Source organism: Gallinula chloropus (genome assembly GCF_964237585.1).
Source record: "Gallinula chloropus genome assembly, chromosome: Z".
NCBI classification, from domain to species: domain Eukaryota; kingdom Metazoa; phylum Chordata; class Aves; order Gruiformes; family Rallidae; genus Gallinula; species Gallinula chloropus.
In genome coordinates, this window is record NC_140089.1 from 70,173,016 (window position 1) to 70,196,121 (window position 23,106).

Here is a 23,106-nt window from a genome sequence, read left to right on the forward strand (position 1 = left end):
TTATCCATATCTGGGAAATGCCCCGTTCTTACAAATCTAGCCAAGAACTTAATGCTGTTTCTTCCCTGCATCCCTTGCTAAGTAATTAAGACAGGAGTCTTTATGTCTCCCCTCTCCCTCTATCATGTGTGCTTTTACTCTTGCCTGTGTGTGTGAAGCTTTCACCTTTCCTTCATCGTGCTGCGTAATGGTGACTTGGGAAGACAGTGTCCCCCCTTCCTTCATTCCCCACCTTACTGTGCTGAGCATGATGACATGGTACGGAATATCCCTTTGGTCAGTTGGGGTCAGCTGTCCTGGCTGTGTCCCCTTCCAGCTCCTTGTGCCCCCAACCCAGCCTCCTTGCCTGTGGTTGGCGGTGAGAAGCAGGGAAGGCCTTGGCTCCGTGCGAGTGCTTGACACTAGTGAGAACGCCTCTCTCCTACCCATACTCTAGTCAGTGCAAACCCACTACACAGCCCTGTACTAGCTACTGTGAAGAAAATTTGACTGTATCTCAGCTGAAACAGCACAATTAGCCAGTTTGTTTGTGTGAGCATTACAGAAATGCCTCCCAGTGTTCAGTCTTGTATGGGCAAGTTCTAGAGCACTTGGGTGATTGTTTTTTCTGTGTGTAGTTAAAGGGGGGAGAAACCAGATCACAGGACTGCTGTTTCTTGCTACTCCTTAGCAAAGCAGCCCAGAATCTTTTGATCAGTAGCCCTTGACAAGATCAACCAATTTTAAGAGAAAATGAGAAACTCCAATTCTGAGTTTGAAGTATATGGATCTCTTTTTCCTTAACAGCCAAAGCTCATGCTTCAGAGGACATAAATTAACTGAGCCATTAGGATCCCTTACAGTATAAAGTTACCTAGGTCAGAAGAGCACACCCTCAGAGGTTACTGCTCCTACTGGCTAGGTAAAAAGGGAGAGGAGGTTCTTTGTAGATCATTTCTTGCTCCCTGTCCTCTTCTCAAGATTGCCTTTTAGCCTTGTAATATTTCACTAGAGCTTGGTTACCCTCTCCTGGTTTGTAGAAGCTAATGAATCTGAACATGCATGTGTTCCTCAGAAGTTCAATGTCATAGTGATGCTTGGCATCTCTGGCAGTACTGGCTTGTTCTGTACGCTGCTGGCTTGTTTTTCCCTTGCACTGAAAACTTCAGGACCACTTGCTTACATGTACTAAGTGTTGTCTTCTCTCCCTGTAAAATAAGCAACTGTAAAAATGCTACTACTTGTTTGGGCCATGTTAATGTACAACTAAACACCATTTTACAAAGTCTCATACTTCCACTGCTGGAAAGCAGTGCATCACCTAGATTGCAGTAGGAGTTACTAACAGTAGTGCAAAAAATGGAAATGGGCAGTTAGTACACTTTACTTTGCTGCTTTTCCTCTTTTCCCCTTCCCAGAGTCTCATGGCTAAAAGTAAAAAACATGTTTCTTAATTGCAACTCTGCATTACACACTTTTTACTAAGTCCTACAGAACGTAGTCCAATTGATCTGACTTAAGAAAAAGGTGGACCCTTTTCTTTCAATGAGACAGATGTAGAAAGGGACAAAAATGTACAAAGAAATACATTTAAATGTATACATTCCAGAAAAACTTGGATAACTTCTTGTCATGTAAAAGTTGTCACAAACTAGTTTTTATAAACATTTCACCTAAAGACTCCTAATGTGAAGAAAGACAGCTTAAATTAAAACCTTTCCTCCTTGGTTAATGAAAACTGAGTGCATAACACTTAACTGTGAAGAGTTCTGCCTAATTAAATAAAGCCCTCAAGCTTCTGTCTTAACTAGGTTACAGGCTGAGTAATTCTCTCCTGCTGCAGTTATACAACAAAAAAACCTCCTTCATATTCAAACTGATTGTTTATTTTGCTGGTAGGCTTAAAACTGCTAGTCAAACTTGGCAAACGCTTTCTTATGTACAGTCATGTAATAGCTGTTTTCTATTTCCTAAAGAAACCTTCCTTGGAGGAAAAAATACTATAAACCTGTGTGTTCTGGTAGCAAGAAGTTTGGAAATTTTGAGCTAAGAACCCTGCCATGCTTGCAAGTGAATTGCTGGAGAGTCTTCTAGTTTCAGAACCAAAGCCATTGAGAAAAGTATGTCAGCTAGCCTCTGGTAAAGCAAAGTAACCCATTCTAATGAAGTTAAACCCAGAAACAAAAACAAAGCAAAATACCTCAATCTTAGTGCAAGAACTATGCAGTATTGACTTAAAATGTTCATCTGGAAGGCTGAAAGAAACAGAAAAATTCTTGGTGTTGAGTTGTAGCAGCTTTTTTTTTGTAAACAAATGCATTTGTCTGTTACCTAGTCAACTTCTGCAAAGCACAAGCTGCTGCTTCAATTATCCATGAGGATGTAATGATTCTGTATGTGAATGTCTGGTGACTGGTTTAAGAAGATAGGATTGTGTCAGATAGGTAATGGCTCTTCCACTCCATCCTGATGCTGGGTATGAAATAGCCAAGATAAAGACAGGAAACATGGGCTCTTACTTCTGTTAGTGGAATCTTGCCATGGCCTTGAGTGGAGCTGAAAATTGGCTCCAGACATGTGAACATGCAGCCATGTCCTTTGATCTGAGTGAACTTTCTGAGTTTTTCAGGGTGGCTCCCTTTGTGTTTGAAGGGCTGCAGTTCTGTTTCAGCTGCTTATGCCATCTGCATTCTGTCAAGCTCTAGCTCTGCTCAATCATTGAAGCAGCGGAGGAAGAGAGACCTTTGGAAGTAGAGGAAAAATAAAAACTTGGGTTTCTTTGGGCTATTGCTGTTGCAAGTATCTATTCTCTAGCTTATTCTTACCAGAAATAAGTTAGGCCTGAGTAACTGCCAGAGGTCTTGATGGCTTCTTTGGCATGACTGCTAGTACAGTGAACTTGAGGGAATAATATGTCAGTATCAGTTCAGAGAGTTACCATTTGTACCCAGGTCTCAGTTTTCATGGTAATAACAACTTATTTTCATGCAGAAAACTTCCACCATGCAAAAGCTGTGTCAGTGCAACTCTTAAAGTATAAATCCCATTTACTCTGAGGTGCCATCCATTCGGAGTGTCCTTCCATCCCACTGGTGTCTCTGCAGTTCTCCTGTTCCCCTTACCTGCATGAAAACTACTTGCATGCAATCTCTATGACAAAATCTCTATGTGTTTTTGACTTGTTCTCTGTAAACACTGACCAAATTATACTGCATAGAGCAAGGCTCGTAGTTCAGATACAAGCCAATGTCATGGGGTGGTGGCAAAGGAGGGGGCACAAAAGGCAGCCTGCCCTCAATAAGTACTCAATCATGTGAGTGGCAAATGTTTTTCTTAAGCATGATTGTGGTTCAGTGTGTGGCAGCCCACTTTACTGATGAAGGGACTTTGAACTCTTACACCTCCTTAACCTCTCTATGTGGTGGGAAGCCTCAGAGTCCTTCTGAAGTAGAGTAGACTTCTAGAAGAGATATATTTGTATAAGCAGAATTTAAGTGTGTGTTGCATGGTGCATAAGAAATCTGAGGTTTGCATGTTTGGTAGCTTCCTCCATGCATGTTAAAAAATGAATTTTTTTTTTTGATTTAACCACATGTATTTCTTGTTTTTGTTTTTTGTTTTCCTTCCCCCAACAGCTGGCTTACCCCTTGGTGTTCTAAACTTGGCCAAAATAAAACCGTATCAGAGAGGCTTTTTCTGTAATGATGACAGCATCAAGTATCCGTTCCATGACAGTACCATCACATCCACTGTCCTCTACACAGTGGGGTTCACCCTGCCCATTTTCTCTGTAAGTAGCTAATATATAGGGAGCTTTGGTGATGGGAGTAAAATGTATGCCTTCCAAGAGTTCAGCACTGTGACTGTGAGTCAAACACAGTCTATATAGGCAAAATCCCATATACTTAGTCATTTGCATGTGAAAGATGCCATTGCTACATCATTTGCACAGAAAATCTGGAACTAATCTCTTAACTGCTAGTATCACTAATCTCATTTGTTTTAGGAACAGAAGAACATGGAGATGAGTATTTATTTAAACTGTATTAGTTAGTCTAGGTGTTTATAATAGGGGAGAAAAATACTACAGGCTTCTAAAATGCTATGGAATAAACGCTTGTCTTGTTCAGAATGGGTTAGTCTAACTCAAAACACTTGTGTTAAAATGTGTGCTGTAGTGGAGTGCACAAACCTGTAACCAGTGATTGTTGCTTCCAGTTACATTCTACAGGAGCAAGTCTTACTTGGACTCTGCATTTTAGGTTGTTTCTTTAAACCCCTCAAAATGGGATACAGAGGCTGAAAAATCTGGTTGCTTGTAGAAAAGAGGCTCAGTGTTTTCATGACCACATGACTTTTTTTTTTTTACAAAGAACAATTTAACTCTTCAATAGGTTTTTCTAACAGTATTTTAAGCCTGATTGTATTCCAAGTTTTTAGTAAGGCTTCATCTAGCAGAGACCCAAAGTTTAACGTGAAATTAACACCTAAACAATTTCTGTTTGTGGTGGTTGAACAAACCATATTAGACATGGTTGTAATCTTTGGGCTTTTATTAACTAGTAAGAACTGGTTTAAGAACAAAAGTGGTGGTTTAAAGCAGTTACACAGAAATATGCATAATCTCGACATGCGTTGCTCTAGTTTTCCCTTAAGTGCTTATTTATTTAAGCTTGCATTAGTCCTATGCAGTAAATAGAAGGTAGACAGACACACTTGTTATCATTAGTATAGTTTGACTTTTAAGGAAGGTAGTCTCAAGTTTGTGACTTTGACAGGTACTGATGTATATCTTCAGCAAATCTTCAGGAAAATTTATTTTTCCAGTAGGGCTCATGTGCACCTTAATATGTGGGCACATGAACTAGCAGTTGCAGCTCTTGTGTAGATTTGGGCTTCTAAAGTGGCATTTTGGTTGCACTTAGTCTGTGGAATTGCTTGATTTTTTTATCTTCTATTTTTAGATTTGAAGTAGTTGTTCCTTTAGTAGAAAGTTAATTGAGTTATTTTTTTCTGTCTCTAAAGCAGTGGAGAAATGTCTGTCTTAAAACTAATTTACTTAAAATTAGTCCTTTACTAAGGAGTGGTGTGGACAGCTACTATAACTTCAACTGCCAAGGTATCTTAGAATTAGATTTGTCAGTAGTAATTTCAGTTTATTTTTATATTCTTCTGTCCTACTTGTATAGGATTCGCATAGTTATTTATTGCCTTTGTGCAGGGGATTGGAGTATATAATAGGATCAATCACATCTGGCCTCCATCCTGAGAGACATTTAAAAAAAAAAAAATTTCTAAAGCATTTGTAGTTCTGTATCAACCACACAGGCTATCCAGATCCCACAGGCTATCCAGATCCCACAGGCTATCCAGATCCCACAGGCTATCCAGATCAGTTCTCTTCAGTCTGCTGTTTTACAAAGCTTACAGCAACATGTATTATCTGGAATCTAGGGAGAAAGTAATCACTGCAGCATGTGTATTGCTGCTCTGGGTAGCTAACATGGTAAACTAATTAACTTTCTTAATCTCAGTACTATATTTAGGGAGCTCTTTAGTATCACATAAGAGGTGAAAAGTCGTTTATGGATATTGAAAACTTAAGAGTAAGCTGTAGAGAGGTAGGGAGTATGAGATCTGGGTTATTAGAATTTACTGAAAGCATTTGCCAGGTCCGTTTTCTACTTCAAGCTTTCCTTTAGCCAAAAGGAATGTGAAAACCTGATCAATCTGGGAGTAGGAGGACTGGACATTCAGACTGGCTTTTGTTTTGGACTGTCAGTGGAGGCTTGAGACTTTTTCCAGGACAGGATGAATTTTTTGGGAGTGGTATGTTCTGGAGTCAGTACCCTCAGAAGGGATGCAACTGACTGATGAAAGCTTATTGGGAGGTAATGTGATTATCTTAGATGTAATCAAAAATGTTATGCTGGAGTGAGACTTCCCTGAAAAGAACAAAGCTTCTCAGTGAAGGAACTGATAGTAAAAAAGGTATGTAAATATGCAAATAAGAGTTGAAAAATTGCACTTTTGTGTCAGTTTTATTGCCTAATCAAAGACTACCTTTAACAACAAGGTACTTGTTCCTAAGTAGGATGTAGACCTCGGCTTTGTCATACACAAAATGGAAAAAAAGAACTTGTGGTAGGAAACTAAGGGAAACAAAAAATTATTTTTGCAACATGGGATTATATAGCCCATAGTCCCTAAAGCCTCATGAAATCTAAGCAGAACTAATCAAAATACTGTTACGCATATGCCCCTCGTCACACTAACAGCTGCTTGTGTTCCAAGGGTAGTAAGAAATGTCCTGAACATCTTGCTGTATAGCAATAAAAGTCTTGTCTGGTTCAGTTGTTGGTGTAGGCCCATAGAGGATTACTAACACAATTTCAAAGGAAAAAACCCCTAAAATTGTAGTAATGAGTAAAGCATAGATATTTCCTTGTGAAGAAGTTACTCTTGGCATAAAAGCAGCTTGGCTGCCTGAACACTGATTTGTCTTCAGAACATTGAGACTTAAAAGACATTTTAGAAACTCCTGGGAGATCACCTTTAAAATAGTAATTGAAAGAATGCTCTTAGAATCTCAGTTCCATACCAACTCTTGCTGTTCCCATCGCCACTCTTTATCAAGGAATAAAATATATGATACTTCTACCTTTATAAAGTGTTTTTAGAAATGTTTAGAAAGTAATTCTGGATAGTCTAAAAACAATGACTATTGGTAGTGTCTATAGACTGTAACTCCAGGAATATTTTGAAATGAAATCTCTAAGGAAATGTACCTGTCCTGGTGTGTTTGGTCTTCAGCTGTCTACATGAGCTCTTCCCAAGTATAATTCACAAATTAATTTCAGTGTCTTTCATTTCCAGCAAGGTCTAATCATGCCTATTTACACACATCCTATTCACTTGGTCTTTTGTGGTGACTTTGCCTCCAAATCAATTTTGTCGTCTTCCAGCTATCTTGCTTCTTACAACCCCAGCCTTCAGTGGGGCTCATACAGCTTCTCTTAGATCTGACGGTAGGTGGGACTGGAGGAAGGAGCGCAAAGGAAGGTTCTCTGGATCATCCTTGCCAAAGGAGCAGAAGAACAGAGCAACTTGAGAGTAGCTCAATTTCATCTGCTTCTCATGCTAGGTTCTGAGCAGGGTTTCTGTAGTTCCCCCTGCCAAAGCTTTTCCTGGCTGCTTTGTTAAGAGCAGAAGGGAGACAGCCCACTGGTATGTTTCTGTATAATGGGCTGATTTGTGAGAGGACAGTTCTCCTGAACTCTGTTCAGAGTTCAGTTCTTCTAACTCGGCCAAAGCACCACACTGGGTTTCTGGGAAACAGGTTGCCACAACTCCGACTTCTAAACCAGGTAGTGCAAATGCTGGTGTTCCTGACAGGTGAAGTATTAAGTAATAAACAGAGTTTTACATAAATGGCTCCTCTAAGATGAGCCCTGTTCTTTGGGACTTATTTGTGAGAAAGGAATGTTAAGGGGCGGTAGGACTTAGTCTCTCTGCCCTGAACAGATCCAAAAGAAATTTAGGTGGTCAGGTCACCTTGTCTTCAAAAAAAAAACAACCCCAAACCCAAAAAAAACCACAAACACAAACAAAACCCAACAACAAAACCCAAGACATTCTTAATTTGTTTTGCAAAGGCTATTGTCTTAAATATCATGATGCCTTCCTGAAAGGGACCTGTGTAGATTTGCTTCTGTGCCAGCTTTAATCCATTAGGCTTAATGTTTCCAGAAATGTCTCCTACCTTTTGTATCTTAGTTCTGACTGCAACAGTTCTTTCCTGCAGATTAGCACAATCATACTTTGGAGGCAATCTACTGATTTCTTTTCTGGCAAAAGAAACAAGTTTCTCTTATGCTCTGTGAAATGGATACAATTTTCAGGGAACTTGTATTGACAGCACCTATCTGACTAACAACAGAAGCACTTAGTGGGCTAACTTGTATATATTTTGAGGGACAAAAATAGCTACTGCTGTGGTACTGTAGAGACTGATAAAGCAGGGGACTGTAATGAAACATTGAACACACTTAGATTGGTGGATGTTTACTTCATTTTTTGCAGCTCTGCCAAAGCTTTATGCCCCACTAATTGATATTGAACTTGCTGTTTGAGACTAAAGTAGACATTTGTGTCCCTGAAATTAACTTTGAAGTTACACTTCAAACAAGACGTTGCCCCTTCTCTGGTAGACACTTTGAAAAGGAGAGTAATGTGTTTTCTTCATGTTTTTTGGGGGTTTTGTTTTGTGGTACCAGAAACCTTTTGAGCAGTGCTGTTGAAACGTCAGTCATGAGTTCTTCTTGATGCTAATTGTTCATCTGTACTACTACAGATGAATACCATCTCTGAACACAAGTTTATTCTGAGGGATAAACTGCTAATTGGTATTTGTTCAAACTCTCTTTAAAGCCATCATTGTAACAACCTATATTTCTATTATGTGAAGGGTTAATGTGTGGGGTAATGCACTTAGGTTGAATTGATGAATAATCCCTGGGTGAGATCAGTATTGTGGGAGACAAGTCTGGGAAATGGTGTGTGCTGCACCCAGCTTTGGCCCTGCTTCTGCCTTGTCCATGGTGAGGTTGTTCTGGTGGGCTCAGTTTAAAATCGGATGAGGGAAGACTTGAGGAGCACACTTCCAGTTTGATACTTGTACAAATCATTTTTAACAAATGCAGTTAATTTAAAATAAATTACAGTGATATTCTTATTAAGGCTTTGGATTTGATATTGTACTCTTCTCAGGCCTTCAGGCACATTTCTAATACAGTGATGAAAAACATATGCTGTGTGTGAAACTTGAGTGAAATAGTTGGCAGTGTGACAGTGAAAGAAGCTCTAGACAAGGGCTCTTAAAGCTGAAGCTTGGTCATAACTATGAGAAAGTCAAGTGGCCACAGTAGTTTGGAATTGGTTTTGAAGGTATTATTTAATAGAGTATAGGCAATGGAATAGAGAGAACTATAAGGAGAGGGAGTTGCAATTTAAATATTTTAAAGTCTTGACATTTAAGCCAAAAAAACATCATCTGTGGCAGAGGTGTTTTTTTTTCTTGTCTCAAGTCTCATACATAGTTGGTGGTAACTTGCTGTTGACAGCCAGAGCATAAACCTGAAACTCAGTGGGGTGGTGATAAAAGGAAACAGAAACCAGAGATGGGCAACAGGGAAAGTAAGTGAAAAAAGGGAAAGTTCCTTTTTTGTGCTGCCTCTTCTGCCGTTTCCCTTCCTCTGGCTCATCCTATCGTATGTTTCTGTTCTGCCTTCAGTATTAAAATACTCATGTAGAGAGGTGTTTCTACCCATATTTTCTGGAGAAAGCTGCATGACAAAATGCAGCAGTGGTGATAGTATATTTCCTGCTACATGCCCTCCTGAACACTAAAGCTCCTTTTAAGAAATGGGAAGTAGTATTGTTCTGGTGCTGAGGACAAGCCAAAGTCCTAATTTATTATATAAAGAGCTGTAAGATACCGTAACCAACCTCATAGAATGTGAGGTGACAGTAACATGGCTGGGGAAATACAGCATGGATAAATGTCAAGTGGTGTCTTTCCTGGTGAGAGTAGAAAGGGTAAGTTGAGGGCAGTGTTCTCTCTCTACCAGAATGGTATGGATCAGCTTTTAGCTCTGTGGAGAGATCAACTGCATGCCCAGTAACAGTGAAGAAACCTAATTAAGATTAGAAACTTTGAAATAGACCTGTGTTACACTGGATATTTATGGAAAAAAAAATCAATGTAATCAGTGTGAAACCACTTCAGGTTGTGGGGAAATCTAATCCATTGTACTGTATGAGTCAGACTTTTGGACAAGTGTGCTATTGTTTAAAATATTTAGTCTTATCAGTTAAGCTACTTGTATTTCTACCTCTTGTATTCTGACAGAAGGGTATTTTTCAGAGGCCTATATAGCTCCCTCACTATGTAGATCTCTAATGCCAACTGTATTTGTAGCTCTCTAATTCTTGGTTATTGCTAGATCAATATTGCTGTCTTTTCTGATAGGTACTGCCTATACAACTAATTGATTTGCATTCTACTGAACTGAGCAAAACCAACTTTACTAGGTTTTGAGCTAATGAGGAATGTACTTTAGCAGTCCTTCTATGTCTGCATTTAAGACAAATTAAATAAAACCAAACTTGTTTGCAAATTCCGATGAAATACTGTTTCAGAAGAAATTTTTGAGTGGCTGGAAGTGCTAATGCCTTTGGAAAGACTGGTTTAACGGTCACACTGTTATATTGATGTGTAACAACCGCAGGAAACGGGCACTGTTTCACCCCTCGTATTTTGAACTGGTCTGAGTTGATTAACCTCCAAGTGCATGACTCTGAACTCATTATCGCACAAATTTCCATCTGTTCTCTTGCTTCAGTCTTCAAAAGTTGTTTTGCAGGGAGAACTGGCTGACCTTGATCTTCCACTATATCAAAAGAATTGCCAGCTTTGTCAGCAGTACATCTACTAGTTATTCATTAATGATGCTGGTATATGCACTGCATAACACTAGCTTGTTGTCTTTATCCTTGAGATTACCCTACTGGTAACCCCTGCCCAACCTTATAATGCCTCATAACGTATCTGTTGTCATCTTCCCTGTAGGCAATTTCTTCACTGTGTTACAATTAACTTAGAAAATGAATTATGCATCAGGGATGCAGGAATTGTCATATGGGAAGTGTTTAGAGAGCCTTTAATGACCCCCGCCATATCCCTACTCCTTACTTAAAAGGAGTACTTAAACTCCCCAATTTCCTCTACTTTCATTTAAAACTGAGCCTGAGTGACTTTTCCTAATTATTTTTTAATGTGAGAAATTGTAACTTGTTTAGGGGAAAAATAGACTTTTGTAAAAAAGCACGGCCTTTCTTTTAACCTACTACAGCAACACGTGACAGTGGGAGATGAGCAGGATTTCTTTTCCCAGTGATCTGCTGTTGCATCTTTGCTACTTCGTGAGAAACTATAGACTCATGTGGACAGATCCGGCAAGGAAGTACACTGTCTCCTATGCTACTATTCAAATTTGTTTTCTGTTTGTATCTGGGAAGAGACTTTGACACTAATGGTAGAATCATGAAGCCAAATATAACTTATCTTCAGTCTTATTATCTATCCAGTCCTCCCTCCTGTGCCAGGAGGTTCCATACTCAGGAAATTGTTGCTGTGATGCAAGAATTTACTCCTGTCTTCCAAAATTTATATATCTCAGGGTGAAAAAGTAACAAGTGTATCACAACTACGAGGAAACCCTGCTGTTGTAATTGCTATAGTAAGAAGCTTTGTGTCTTTCATTGCTTCTGCCAGTGCTGCTCATTTGTCCTACTTGCACTAATGGAAAAGCCAAACTATTTTTTCCTGTCTCTGCATTGTCTTTAAGGGGAGAGAGTCTTGCACTGCACAAAGTACTACTTAAGCTGTATACTTGCTTTTAGAAATTAGGTTTGGTTTTGTGTTTTTAAAAAACACCTTAAAATCACACCAGGCCTTGCTAATTCATTTGAACCAGACCAAACCACCTAAGTATAGTGAAAGGTTTTTCTTAATGGCTTCACTTACCCCTCTGGTTTGACTTTTCTACCCCTTCCTACCCACTAAGCAAATCAATCTATGTGTGTTTAAAAGAAGTAAATTAAACCCGCTGTATGGACTGTGTTCTAAGGGAGTAGATATTGACATCGTAGAGTACCTTTAATTAAAAAATCCATCCTGAACACATCACAAGCCAGTACTGCATTGGGTTTTTTGGCTAATGATTGTCTTGGATTGAGCAGAAGGTAAATAACAAATGTTGACTGAAATGTGCTGAGAACAGCAATAAGACAAATGTTGGAATTGCTTTTTAAACCTGTTATATAGTTGGGGGCAGCTACAGAAATGTGTCATGAAGTTTTACTATGTAAGCTTTTTTAGCCATGTGGTATTTTAGTGCATGGCATGTAACATTGATTGTTACTTCACATCAGGTAGAAAGACTTGTATCTTACCCAGATTTTCCTGGTTATGACTCCAGGAAACTGTTTTAAATTTTTGTTCTTAAATTTTGAAAGTGGGGTTGGTTTCAGATATAGGTGAAAAACTAGGAAAGAAAAGACACTTTAATAGCTTTTTTTTTAGCTGTTTGTTACTTGCTTGAAAAGCAAAACAAAACTTAACTTAAAATTCTTTGGCTTTTTCTTTGCATGATTTGATGTAGGAACATGCTGCAAACAATTAGACTAAATACATAATAATACCAATATTACTGAAGAGGGAGCAGACATTTCAAACAGCTCCTCCTTACATGGAAAAGCACATATGACTGTCTGAGGGATGTCATTCCCATGATCCACACATACCTTTGTTTTCCATATCACATCTATCAGCTGGTAATTACATACCAAAAAGCTCCCCAAAGCACCTGAATAACCCCAGCAGTCTGAGAACTTTGTCTCCCACCTTGAGAAGCTGAAGCCTTCACGTGTGGGTAGAAGGAAATGAGGAGTAAGCCACCATGATGCCATTATTCATAGAGCAGGTCTTTAAAGGGTGATGCAGAGCTGGTAGTGTGATGCCAGTAACATCACCTAGCTGTGATCACAAGTATTTGTGGCAGAGTGCTGAAGCTGTGATAATGCTTGTTAAGCTGATAACTTCATCTTGTGAGCAACTGCTTTTCTGCAATTACTGCTTAGGTAGTTTATTACCTGTAAACAATCAAGAGACTCTTATTTGTGCTTGTCATTCTCCAGTTCTGAAGATCTAAAAAGTACACTTTGCAAATAGTCTTTTGTCTTGGTGTTAGCATTGAGTCAAGATGAAGTCTTCATTCCATATGTGTTTTATAGAATAAATGGTGCTGGAAACACCATGGCATCAATGTTGGCAGCTTTCCTCCTCTCACCGTGACTGCACACTGCTTCTGCACAAGGTGGCTGAGTACTAAACAACTGATGATACTGTGACACCCTGTCACAATACCAACACAAAGTGGGGGTGGCATGGCAGAGATGTAGCCTTGGCTGGAGTTTTTTTCAAAATACTGCTATCTCTACTATGAGGAGAAAGGGAGAGGGGTTTTCCTTTCTCTTGGTAGGAAAGGCTATGTTTTGCACTGCCTAGCTCCAGGGCTCTGCTGTGCTGGCTGGTGTCTGAATGGCTCAGTGTTTTGGTGAGGCTCTGGCTTGGCTCTTTGCCCATCCTGCTGTCCTCCTCTGCTTTGCTGGTGTGTTTGGACAGCTTCCAGAGCTAGGTCAGTTGTAGTCTTGCTGACATGGTATTGGAAACAATCCCTCTTCACAATGTCTGGGGGTTTTCTGACACTGAGGAGAGGGTTTTGCATGCTATTGATGTTATGATTGTAACAGTACAGAGGATAGTTGATTCTTTGCGATGAGCTCAGCTGGAATACATGGGCACTATGATAAACCCGTAACTGCTTCGTCATAGGACAAATCTGTGTCACTCAGAGTTCACTTCAAGGAAGTCTTCACCTTACATGATCCCTAAGTTTACTTGCCCTCTCTATCGGCTTTCAAACTGAAGCATTCTTTTAAGCAGTCACTTTACAGTGTAAGGAACAAAAACTCCTTAGCAAATCATTGGTGAAACCACAGTTTGTCTCATTCGTGACGAGCTCAGGACTCGGGCTTAGTGTGGAGGATTTCACGGGTGGAAATTAAAAGGAGGAAGAGGATTGGAAAGGACACTAGCTCTCTTTCATTTCTTGTACATCCTAAATATGTAACCTAGCGTTTCTCTTCCCTAACAGTTCTTAGTACGTGTCTGGTATCTTTTATATCCTTTCTCTTCCTACTGTGCTTTCCATGTTGACTTTTATCTGTACACGTTCACTTGGGCATAGCGGCATATATGGAAAGAAAGAGGTGGGCTATGACTTCACACAGAGGTCCTAGGGAGAGAGTTGAAACTACAGCAACATCCTTTTCTGTCAGGAATGATAGAGGCTATTTTCCATCTTTCTCATCCTTTACTGCCTGATCAAGAGTGTCTCCCCCCAGGTTACTTGTATTGTCTGACTCTGAATTGGTGTGCATTTTGTTGTATGTGCAATACTGCTGAATTTTGAGCAAAAAATTAAGGGCTTTTAATACCACTGGATTGTGCATTCCTAAATTAAAGAATTTATTGTTTTGTTGAATACTTTTGGTAGCCCTGCACTACTCTTTTTCCATGCGGGTATTTCTTCGTGAGGGCAGTCATCCCTGTGCAGATTGCGTGACACTGTATGTGTCTCAAGGATGGAGGATCAGGGCTTAACAATGTGATTCCATTGGTTTGTAGTGACTTGTATCCTATTTTTTATCTTTTTCTAAACAGTTTTTTCTTTTGCTGTTCGAATAGTTCTGGCTAGTGTTGCAGGTCTCTTGAGGTGCAGTAGCACAGTGAAGTGTACCTTGTGTTCTGTGGAGTTTGGGATGAGCATCTTCACCTCTTTTGTAGAGAAGGGGGAAATAAAATCTTGATGCCCTAAGGTTGTAGGGCTTGTGCAGTGACCACATTGTTCCAGGGAACTGTCCGCTGTGTGTGGAAGCGAGGGGATTGCATGCATGTGTAACTTTCCCTGTTTTTCATCTCTCTTCCTGAAAACTCCCTCTGCGCCCCTTGAAGCACCCCTTTTCTGCTTTCATTAAATGCAGTTGGTGTTCTTCTGACTTGTTAAGCTGTCCAGAGAAGGTATAAAGGGGCAACCATTCCTCACTGGAATATAAAGGAATAGTTGATAATTGTGGCAGCAGCAGCAAATTGAGCAACTCAGTGGTTGTCACTGAAGTGTTTCCTCAATCATGGTTTAGGCATGCTTCCGTACTTGATGTGCCACAAATGCAAAGGTGTGAGGAATCTTGTCCTGCTCTCCTGCATTCAGCTGTCCTTCCAGGGAGCTGCAAAGACAAGGCAGTAGCGCTGGCCAGAAGTGCATATCCTTCTAACTTGCTGCATGCCTGCTCCTCTTTATGCACTTCTCCTTGGAAATGTGGGGGTATAATCATCGCCAGAGTTTGTGTTGCTTTTGTAATGTATTTTTTATTCCTTTTTGCTAGCTGGCTTGCCTTTTGCAATTCTCAATTCAAGACGTATCCCCTTCCAGAGAGGAGTTTTCTGTAGTGATGAATCCATCCGGTATCCATACAAAGAGGACACCATTTCTTATAAGTTGTTAGCAGGAATAATTATTCCTTTCAGTATAATTGTTGTAAGTTAAAACTTTTCTTAATTGCATTTGATTTAAATGGGGATGGGGATGAGGGAGGAGGGGCAGTCTGTTAATACACACTTCTAAAACTATAGATTTCTCAACTTCAAATAATGTCCATAGACCAGGTGCCTAAAGCACCAGAAATAGTGTTCTGGCAAGAAGTAGTAAAAGGTTTTCTTTAATTGAGGTTCAACAGCTAGAACTATAGATGAGAAAACCCATACCTTATTACTACGGTGGCATAATTCCTACAGGTTGACAGATAAAATAAAAACTTCCTCCCTTGCCATATCATTTAAGAGTAACACTAATGTATTTTAAATGATTGTCTCTAGCTTTTCTATATTGGGAGCTACTACTTTCAGAATATGAAGTTGCATGATCTATTAAGTCAGTGGTTTTATCTGCCACAGAGTGATTGGAAATAGTTACCTGTGTGGAAGTGTAATAACAGATACTAAGTTCTTTGATTGGAAGCCATAATATTTTCTATTATACTGCTTACCAAAAGCAAAACTAGAATAAGTAGCCAAGGAGTTTTTCCTGGCTATTTCCCTGAGGGTCAGGATAAAATATGGCCCATTTGTCTTTGAGTTTTAGGATTCACTTTTATGCTGCACCTAACCTGAAAACAGGGTTACTGTTGTCCTTCTGTCTCTTCACACCCATCAGGGAGCAGCAGAAATTGTCCCTCTGCAACTGGCAGGTTGGGATCTCCCTTTGACCTCAGCTCCTAGATTGGTTGAACTGGCTCAAGCATATTGTGACTCTGTATGGTTAAGGTTTAATTATGTGCTATCAGATGAGCCAGCCTATGGACAAAAACAGAGGTCCCACGGTTATCCTGTCCTTTGCCATCTCTGGTGGCTTGTCTGGACCAGGATAAGCTAGTGAAATTCCTTTCTTGGCAGAAAACAGCAGCTAGGTTGAGTGAAATGGCTACAGTGTCAGTGATGGGGCGAAAAATGGTGGTGTTTTTCCTGGGCATGGGCAGAGGGGAGAGCTGGACTTCATCAGTTGACCATTTTTGTGTTCTGAGTCTTTCAGGACACCACTCTAGTTCTAACAATGGCTCTTCATTGGAGCTTCAAGATCCCTCTCCAGATGTGCTAAAAAGCTCCAGATCCCACTCATGGCTCTGTGTTGGGTGACATCCAAGCTCATCAGAGCTACACTTTGAGCAGAGTTAAAACTCTTTCATGCCAAATAAGATTTTTAGGTGTATAAATATTTATCCAAGCATATTTTAGGAATCAAAGCTGGAAAGGAGTAGCTAAATGTAAACCTCAGTATTGGCCAGCTAGCTCTCTGGGCTGATGGGTTAATATCATGAGGGATACTATGGCAGTCTTAACTCCTTGTTGCCTGAGGACTGCGTGGATTTTTATGTAGATTCCAATGTAGAGAGCAACATGTAGCTTTTGCTTGCTCTTGGATGAATTTTTTAGAAAGAACTGTAGAAATGGGGGGCTGGGAATCAAGTGTGACCTGCCTAGCTTTCTTTTCCTTGGAAAACTGCTTCAAAAACTTAAGCAAGTTCTTCTGAGGCAGATAAAACTCTTACTTGCTTTTTGTCTGTTCTGTGAATTGGCAAGTGGTTTATGCTAAAAGATTGTGCTTCTTTAGATGGGACTACATTTTTCACCCAGCTACTACCATTGGTAGACAATATTAGCTAAGAGCAGCAGTACTTGGTCACAACTGAAGTCTGCCTAGCTGCTTATCTCACTTCTTCCTCATTCATCTGTTTTAACCACTGCCAGAACAGAAAAAACAGTCAGCCAAGATTGATGTTTGGCTCTCAGTAATTTGCTACCACCCATTTGTAGCTCAGGGACCTCCCAAGTAAAAAAAGGCTTCAGTGAATATGCTAAGTTTTAAGGGATGTATTTCCCATGAATTTAGTCAATCTCCATATGAGTCTGTATGAACATCTAGCTGAGAAAGTTACCTTTGTAACTGCAGGGACCATCTTTTAGTTGTGCAATCAGGCTTTACTGTCAAAATTGCTTCAAAGTCAGATGGTAAAAGCAAATGCTGGTGTTATTTATTCAGTGTTCAGTCAGATTGCTGATGGTGAATACTCTGATGTCTGCATCCAGTGAAGTAGCTGCATTGACATCACCTAATTTTTTGTCACTTTAACTGAGATGAGTGACCTTCTTGCAGGCTTTGCAGCAGTGTTCTTTAAAAGGGATTTAGTTTCTACCAGCTGTGAGTTATGCTCAACTATAATGATTAAGAGTTTTCTCTCTGGGATAGGTAGATTCTGGGTAAGAGATTACCAGCATGTACTTCACTGAGAACTTCCTCAGCTTTAGTCCATGTTCTGGTGTTTCTCTGCTTCAGTCCATGTTTTGCTATGGTGGAAAACTTCAGTGGATTTTGTCTGTTTGCCTTAATGTGCAAAGCCACTGACAGCTACTTTGTCTGCCCAGGTGTCAGAGTGTCTAATAACAGCTTCACTGACCAAAGCTCTGCTTCACTGTGATCCTGGACTTGTCACTCTCAAGTGGCAGACAGAGCAATCACTTAATCTTTACAGGATTATTAGAGATCACTCTGCATATATGCATACAGCACCCACCCATCTCCTCATTTGTATCAGATGAGCCTTCCTCTGTAAAGTGGAACCATCTGGTGCGATATCCAACTTGTCTGGGGTGAAGTGTTGTACTTGGTTTAAGGAAAAGCTTACTTTCTGCAAAAGATGAGGTTGCAGGAGAAGAAAATTAAACCTGCTTTCCTGTCAACACTTGATGGATATAACTGGGACATGCAGGGTAAAAAATAAAATAAAATCTGTGGAAAGATCTGTGTAATGCCTGGTCTTTCCCTAGTCGTTAGCTTTCTTCTCTCCCCATAAGACTTCATTTTCCTGAGGAATAGGAAATTGCCTGGTTTGAAGAAATGGCCTTTCACATCCGGAAGTGAGGCCTAAACTGTTCAGAAATGGTTCTGGCTTCACAAAAAGGATCAGGACCACTAATATAGATGAGTGTTACTCTGAGAAGGCTTTTTTTTAAAAAAATAACTCTTCTGAAAATCAATAAGTTCAACATGAAACAGGGTAAGGTGAAAGTGTTTTTTTTTTCTTCTATGTAAGTGTTTAAAGTTTGGGCATGGTTAGTGCTGACTCTTGGAAAATTTAAATTTGTAGCTTAATGTTTAATATTAAAGATAGTTTCTGCAACTGCATGTCTGAGCATTGACAATAGAGTAACATCTTTCTTTTTAAAGTGGTAATCTGTCATTAACTGTTGTCCTTATTTCTCTTTCAGATAATCCTAGGAGAGACCCTTTCTGTTTTTTATAATCATTTGCACTCAAATTCATTTGTCAGAAATAACTACATAGCCACTATCTACAAAGCCATTGGGACCTTCATTTTTGGAGCAGCTGCTAGCCAGTCGTTGACAGACATTGCCAAATACTCCATAGGTAGACTGCGTCCTCACTTCCTCGCTGTGTGCCAGCCTGACTGGGCACGAATCAACTGCAGCCTGGGTTACATTGAGAACTTCTCTTGTCAAGGAGACAAAGCGAAAATCAATGAGGGGAGGTGAGTGGCTAATCTTGCATACTTGTCTGTAAATACCTGTCTCTTACCTTGGGATGATGAGTTTGGTGTTGCTACTGCATTTATTTTGTGCTTCTCCTAGAATGAATTGCTTGTAATGAATTTTAAAATTGAGCCCTGACTGGACACTGATATTTTTAAAAAATAATTTGTGGAAGCATGTTTTATTCATCTACAGAAGAATGTATAAACTGTGTATTCATCTCTGCTTTTTGACAAAGTGTGGGTAATAGTCAGTTTCGGTTCACTTCTATTTACATTTCCAAAATGTCTGCACATCCCAGTAAAGAAAAGAATTTGAAATCTGACTTCAGAATTGGATGTGGAATAGGAAGGAGAACGGTTCAGATTCAGAATGAAAGCAAATAAAACCTGTATGCATCCATATAAAAATTACAGAGGACAGTGAAGAAAATCACTCTAATAATGAGAAAACTGTCTAGACATACTTACCTGTCAGTTTAACTGTAGGGAGATAACAGGGAAACAAAAATACTTGTTCTCTGGAAGATTATTTAAGTAGTGTGCTTCATGTGCAGCTTTTTTTGTGTTATTAACACTCATAATTGTGCCAAGTCTGCTTTTACTTAAGGTATTCTAGACAGTGATTATTGGATAGACTTTCCTTGCCTGTATAGAGTCAGAATATCCACTAGTAAGGTATAACTTTTATCTATTCCAGGAAATACGATGTACTTATGAATGCTTGTAATAGCCATTTTCTGTATGACTGTCAACTTCAGTTTGGAAAAAGGCAAATAAAGGAGGATTTTCATGAAATGTAGACAACAGACATTTCTAAACAGCATGTCTGTCAGACTTTTAAATATTTCTGACTTGTCAAAGTCTATTTCTAGTAGAGCAATAATTGAAATAAAGGAGATGCTGCCTCCCCTAAGACAAGATTGTCTTGTTACCTCGTCAGTTTTGCAAATTTGTGTAGTGAGTTATAAGTAATTCATAGAAACTAACTCCTTGGAGTTTAAAAGAACATTAAATGGTAATTTATGACACAAGATGGGGGTGAATGGATATTTTGTTGGGTGAAATGTTTTGGGGTTTTCTTGCTGCTGCATACTCAAAGAGGGGTTTTTATTATTTCACTACTAAGTGAAAAGATACTTGTCAAAGTTTCAAATGGGATGAGTCATTAAATAAAACTGCCCATGCTCACATGCTGTGTGAAACAGAATTGTGTAGCGTTCAGCATGAAACTGTGGGGTGAAAATTAGCTTAGGCATAGCTTTGAGTCTTCAGTCAAACTTTCTGCATGAGTCTGAAACCGGTTCTCAAATGTAAAAAGGGAAAATTAGAAAATTTGACTTGCCTGTCATGCCTAAAGTGGTCCTGGAATAAAATTTTCTGGGTTTGGGGCATACTTATAAAAACAGAGTTAGCTTTATCCTCAAATAGGAAATAAATTTCATTCTTCCCTGTGCAGCTAGTGCTTTGGCATGTCAGACTTTCTTACTGGAAGCAAGATTTGTCAGTCATATTAAATGGCAAGCTGTTAGGATGCATTCCCAGCTCCTGTTTTTTCCCCTTTTTCTTTCCTGTCCCTGTTGCTCCCTATAAAATGATGTAAGAGTGTTCTCCTTTTTGGTCAAAGGTTGAACTGATGATGTGTAAGTGTGAGCTCACCTGTGTCGCGTTGGCGCTCAGCTGAGGCTCTTTCATGCACAGAAATCTGTAAACCAGGTTAATGAGTGGCAGAGGAGGGCAGATTAAAATGGGACGGTGCCCTGTACAGGTGGACACCATGGATGCAGTGACCCAGTTAACCATTCTGAGTTTCTTATGGAAATGGGGCCTTGCACCTGACATGGTGGTTTCAGTGATCTTAGGTCATGTGCCTACATACCTTCAGTTTAATAGAGGAGGAAGTGGAGTGCAGTGAGTTTTGCAGCAAGTTGGAGGGTGTCAGTAGGCTCTCAGACTGTAATCAGGAGGTGAATTTTGGTATCAGTTAGATTAAATTATTAGCAGCCAATTTATTACCATCTGTCCTCACTTCCATAAAATAAATATGCAGGTAGAAATACAAAAAGAATAAAGGCAGGACAATCATAGCATTGCATATAAAATCATGTTCTATACAGAACCTGTTATTTCAGTGTACTAGTAGGACTTGAGGTTGGTTTTGAGTATTTTTAGAGCTTTGTGCTCAGTTATAGAGTCAAAATGACAAATATAATCTCTGTGTGCTATTTTGTATAAACCAATGCTTCCAGTGTAAAAATCCATTGTGTGCTTCCACTATGCATATTGTACTCTCCTGTCTTGCTCTCTCCTCCCTTCTCATTTCATACTTCCCAAGTATAAATAGTTCTGGTATGCAGCATCCCTGAGTAGATCTTGGTCTGAAATAGAGTAAGTGGGTGTGTAATGGAGATGGGTGTGAGGTGGAAATCCCTAAAGGATACTTTAGAAGTGGTATAAAATTAGTGTAATGAGCACCTGTCCCTGTTTCCTTCAAAAGGTAAAACTAGAAAGCGAAGCATTCGAAGTAGTTTCTTCTTTCTCCCCCTCCCTGCACCACCACGCCCCTGCCCCCCACCCCCAACCCATAGAGTATGCTGTGGAACTCTTTGCAGTGGTGGGATGTGCAAGTTTCTGGTGGGCTCAAAAACCATTTGAACAAACTTCCAGAAAAATAAAACCAAGAAAACCTGTGTATGTTAGTTGGAGGCTGAGAGTGTTTTGGTCAGGCATCATTGCATATTTTATTTCAGTATTGTTTTATGGAGATCTGATGTTTGAAACTGTTTGCATACAGTTTCAAACAAATCAATAGTCTTTACTGTTCATTAGTAACAGTAGTTTAAAAATACATATGTGCTTTATCTGGAATATAAGCCAACAAATTTATGCTTGGTTGTCGAAATTAATTGTCAGTGGTTTTGGTAGTTTCAGTGAGGTTTTGCTTTCTATCCTGAGCTTGATAAGCTCATTCTTGCTCTCTTGAAGTATGTTGTTTGCTCTGTACCATGTTGAAAAGAGTCCTCTTGAATTTTAAATAGCTTAGGTTCTCCTTGACAACTTTTATAGTGTGTTTACACTTTTGGTACTACTGGTGGTTAAACTAAGCCAAGGATCACAATCACAGTTGTGTGCTTAGTAAACCTCTTTCATATTTGTTGAAGGATGTAGGAGTTGGCATATGTAACTGGAAAGTATGTAGCACTTGCAGATCTCTAAAATATGCATGGAAATAACTTCACATTAAAAATTACTAGTTAAGTATTAGCATTAGAAAACCTGTACTCGTCTTCTGCGTCTTTGTAAGAGCTCTTCAGGCAGTCTGTCACTTACCAAGTTGCTGTGTCTAGCTTGCATTATGTGCTACTGCATGGCAGTCTTCTGAGGATGAATGACTTAGCTTGAAAATGCAGTTCTGTGTTTCAGGACAGTGTTGCTAGACTTGATGCCAACTAGTTGTGTGTAGAAGTTTGTAAAATTCCATTAAAGTAAATATTAAGTGTAGAAAGTCTCCACAGATGCCTGACCTGTGAAGGTGACTTTTCTGCTGAGTATCAAAATAGCAAATTTTTCCTTAAAGCACATAACACAGCTGAGTAAGATGTATACACTTTTAAAGTGCCACTGCTCTGGGCAGAAAGGTGCAGAACTTCATATCATGTCATTTCTTTACAGGGAGATGTAGCTTGTTCCAGTGTTTTAGAAAAGTTTGATATACAGGAAAAGTTTCAGTGTCTATGAATGTAGAGAGACAAATCCAAGGGGTCCTCCTGTCATTGGTGCTAGCAATTAGCATGTCACTTTTGGTACAGCAGCGTATACTTTAATGCTATCAGATTGCCTTTAGCATACTGTAGCACCTATGAAGATAGGATACAGCCATTTGGCAAGTGATTTTCTCAAATGAGCAAAGCAGGGCTCAATGAAATAGGTAGGTGTGTTTGGCTATAACCTGGGTCAGGTGGGGATGGGAGTGAGCAGCCACTACTAATCTCTGATCTCTTCAGCTTCTGCAGCTCACATTCTGTTCAATTTTTCCTTCTCGTTTGGCTTGCTGCTGTTTACCTTTGTCTGGCTTTGAGGTGGTTGGCAAGATACCCACATTTCTCAAAGAAGACTAGGCAGAGAGCACAGCAAAAGGACCAATCATGACTTCTCAATTCCTTATTGGTAGCTAAGGCATACTTCCAAAACCTGTCTGCTCTGGCCAGTCCATGGCAGATTGCTCATGCATCCTGTTTGTTAGCTTTCATACATCCAAAAAAGTCAGTAGAAACCACAGATATTCAGCAGCAGGAGCTGTGAATTAATATTTTACTGTTCCTCTGGTGAGTGTACTCTGCT

At 39.6% G+C, this 23,106-nt stretch overlaps 1 protein-coding gene across 2 annotated transcripts in view; it reads left to right on the forward strand.

Annotated features, from left to right (window-relative positions):
- Positions 1–23,106, forward strand: part of PLPP1 (phospholipid phosphatase 1) — a 66,010-nt gene that overhangs the window by 12,804 nt on the left and 30,100 nt on the right. The window contains exons 2-3 of one of the 2 annotated variants that reach the window (XM_084278163.1): positions 3,615–3,769; positions 18,485–18,765. In XM_084278163.1, coding sequence (XP_084134289.1) covers positions 3,615–3,769; positions 18,485–18,765 — 436 coding nt within the window. Of the gene's footprint in view, positions 1–3,614; positions 3,770–15,048; positions 15,201–18,484; positions 18,766–23,106 lie in introns of both variants that reach the window. The other variant, XM_084278164.1, reaches the window with a different exon arrangement.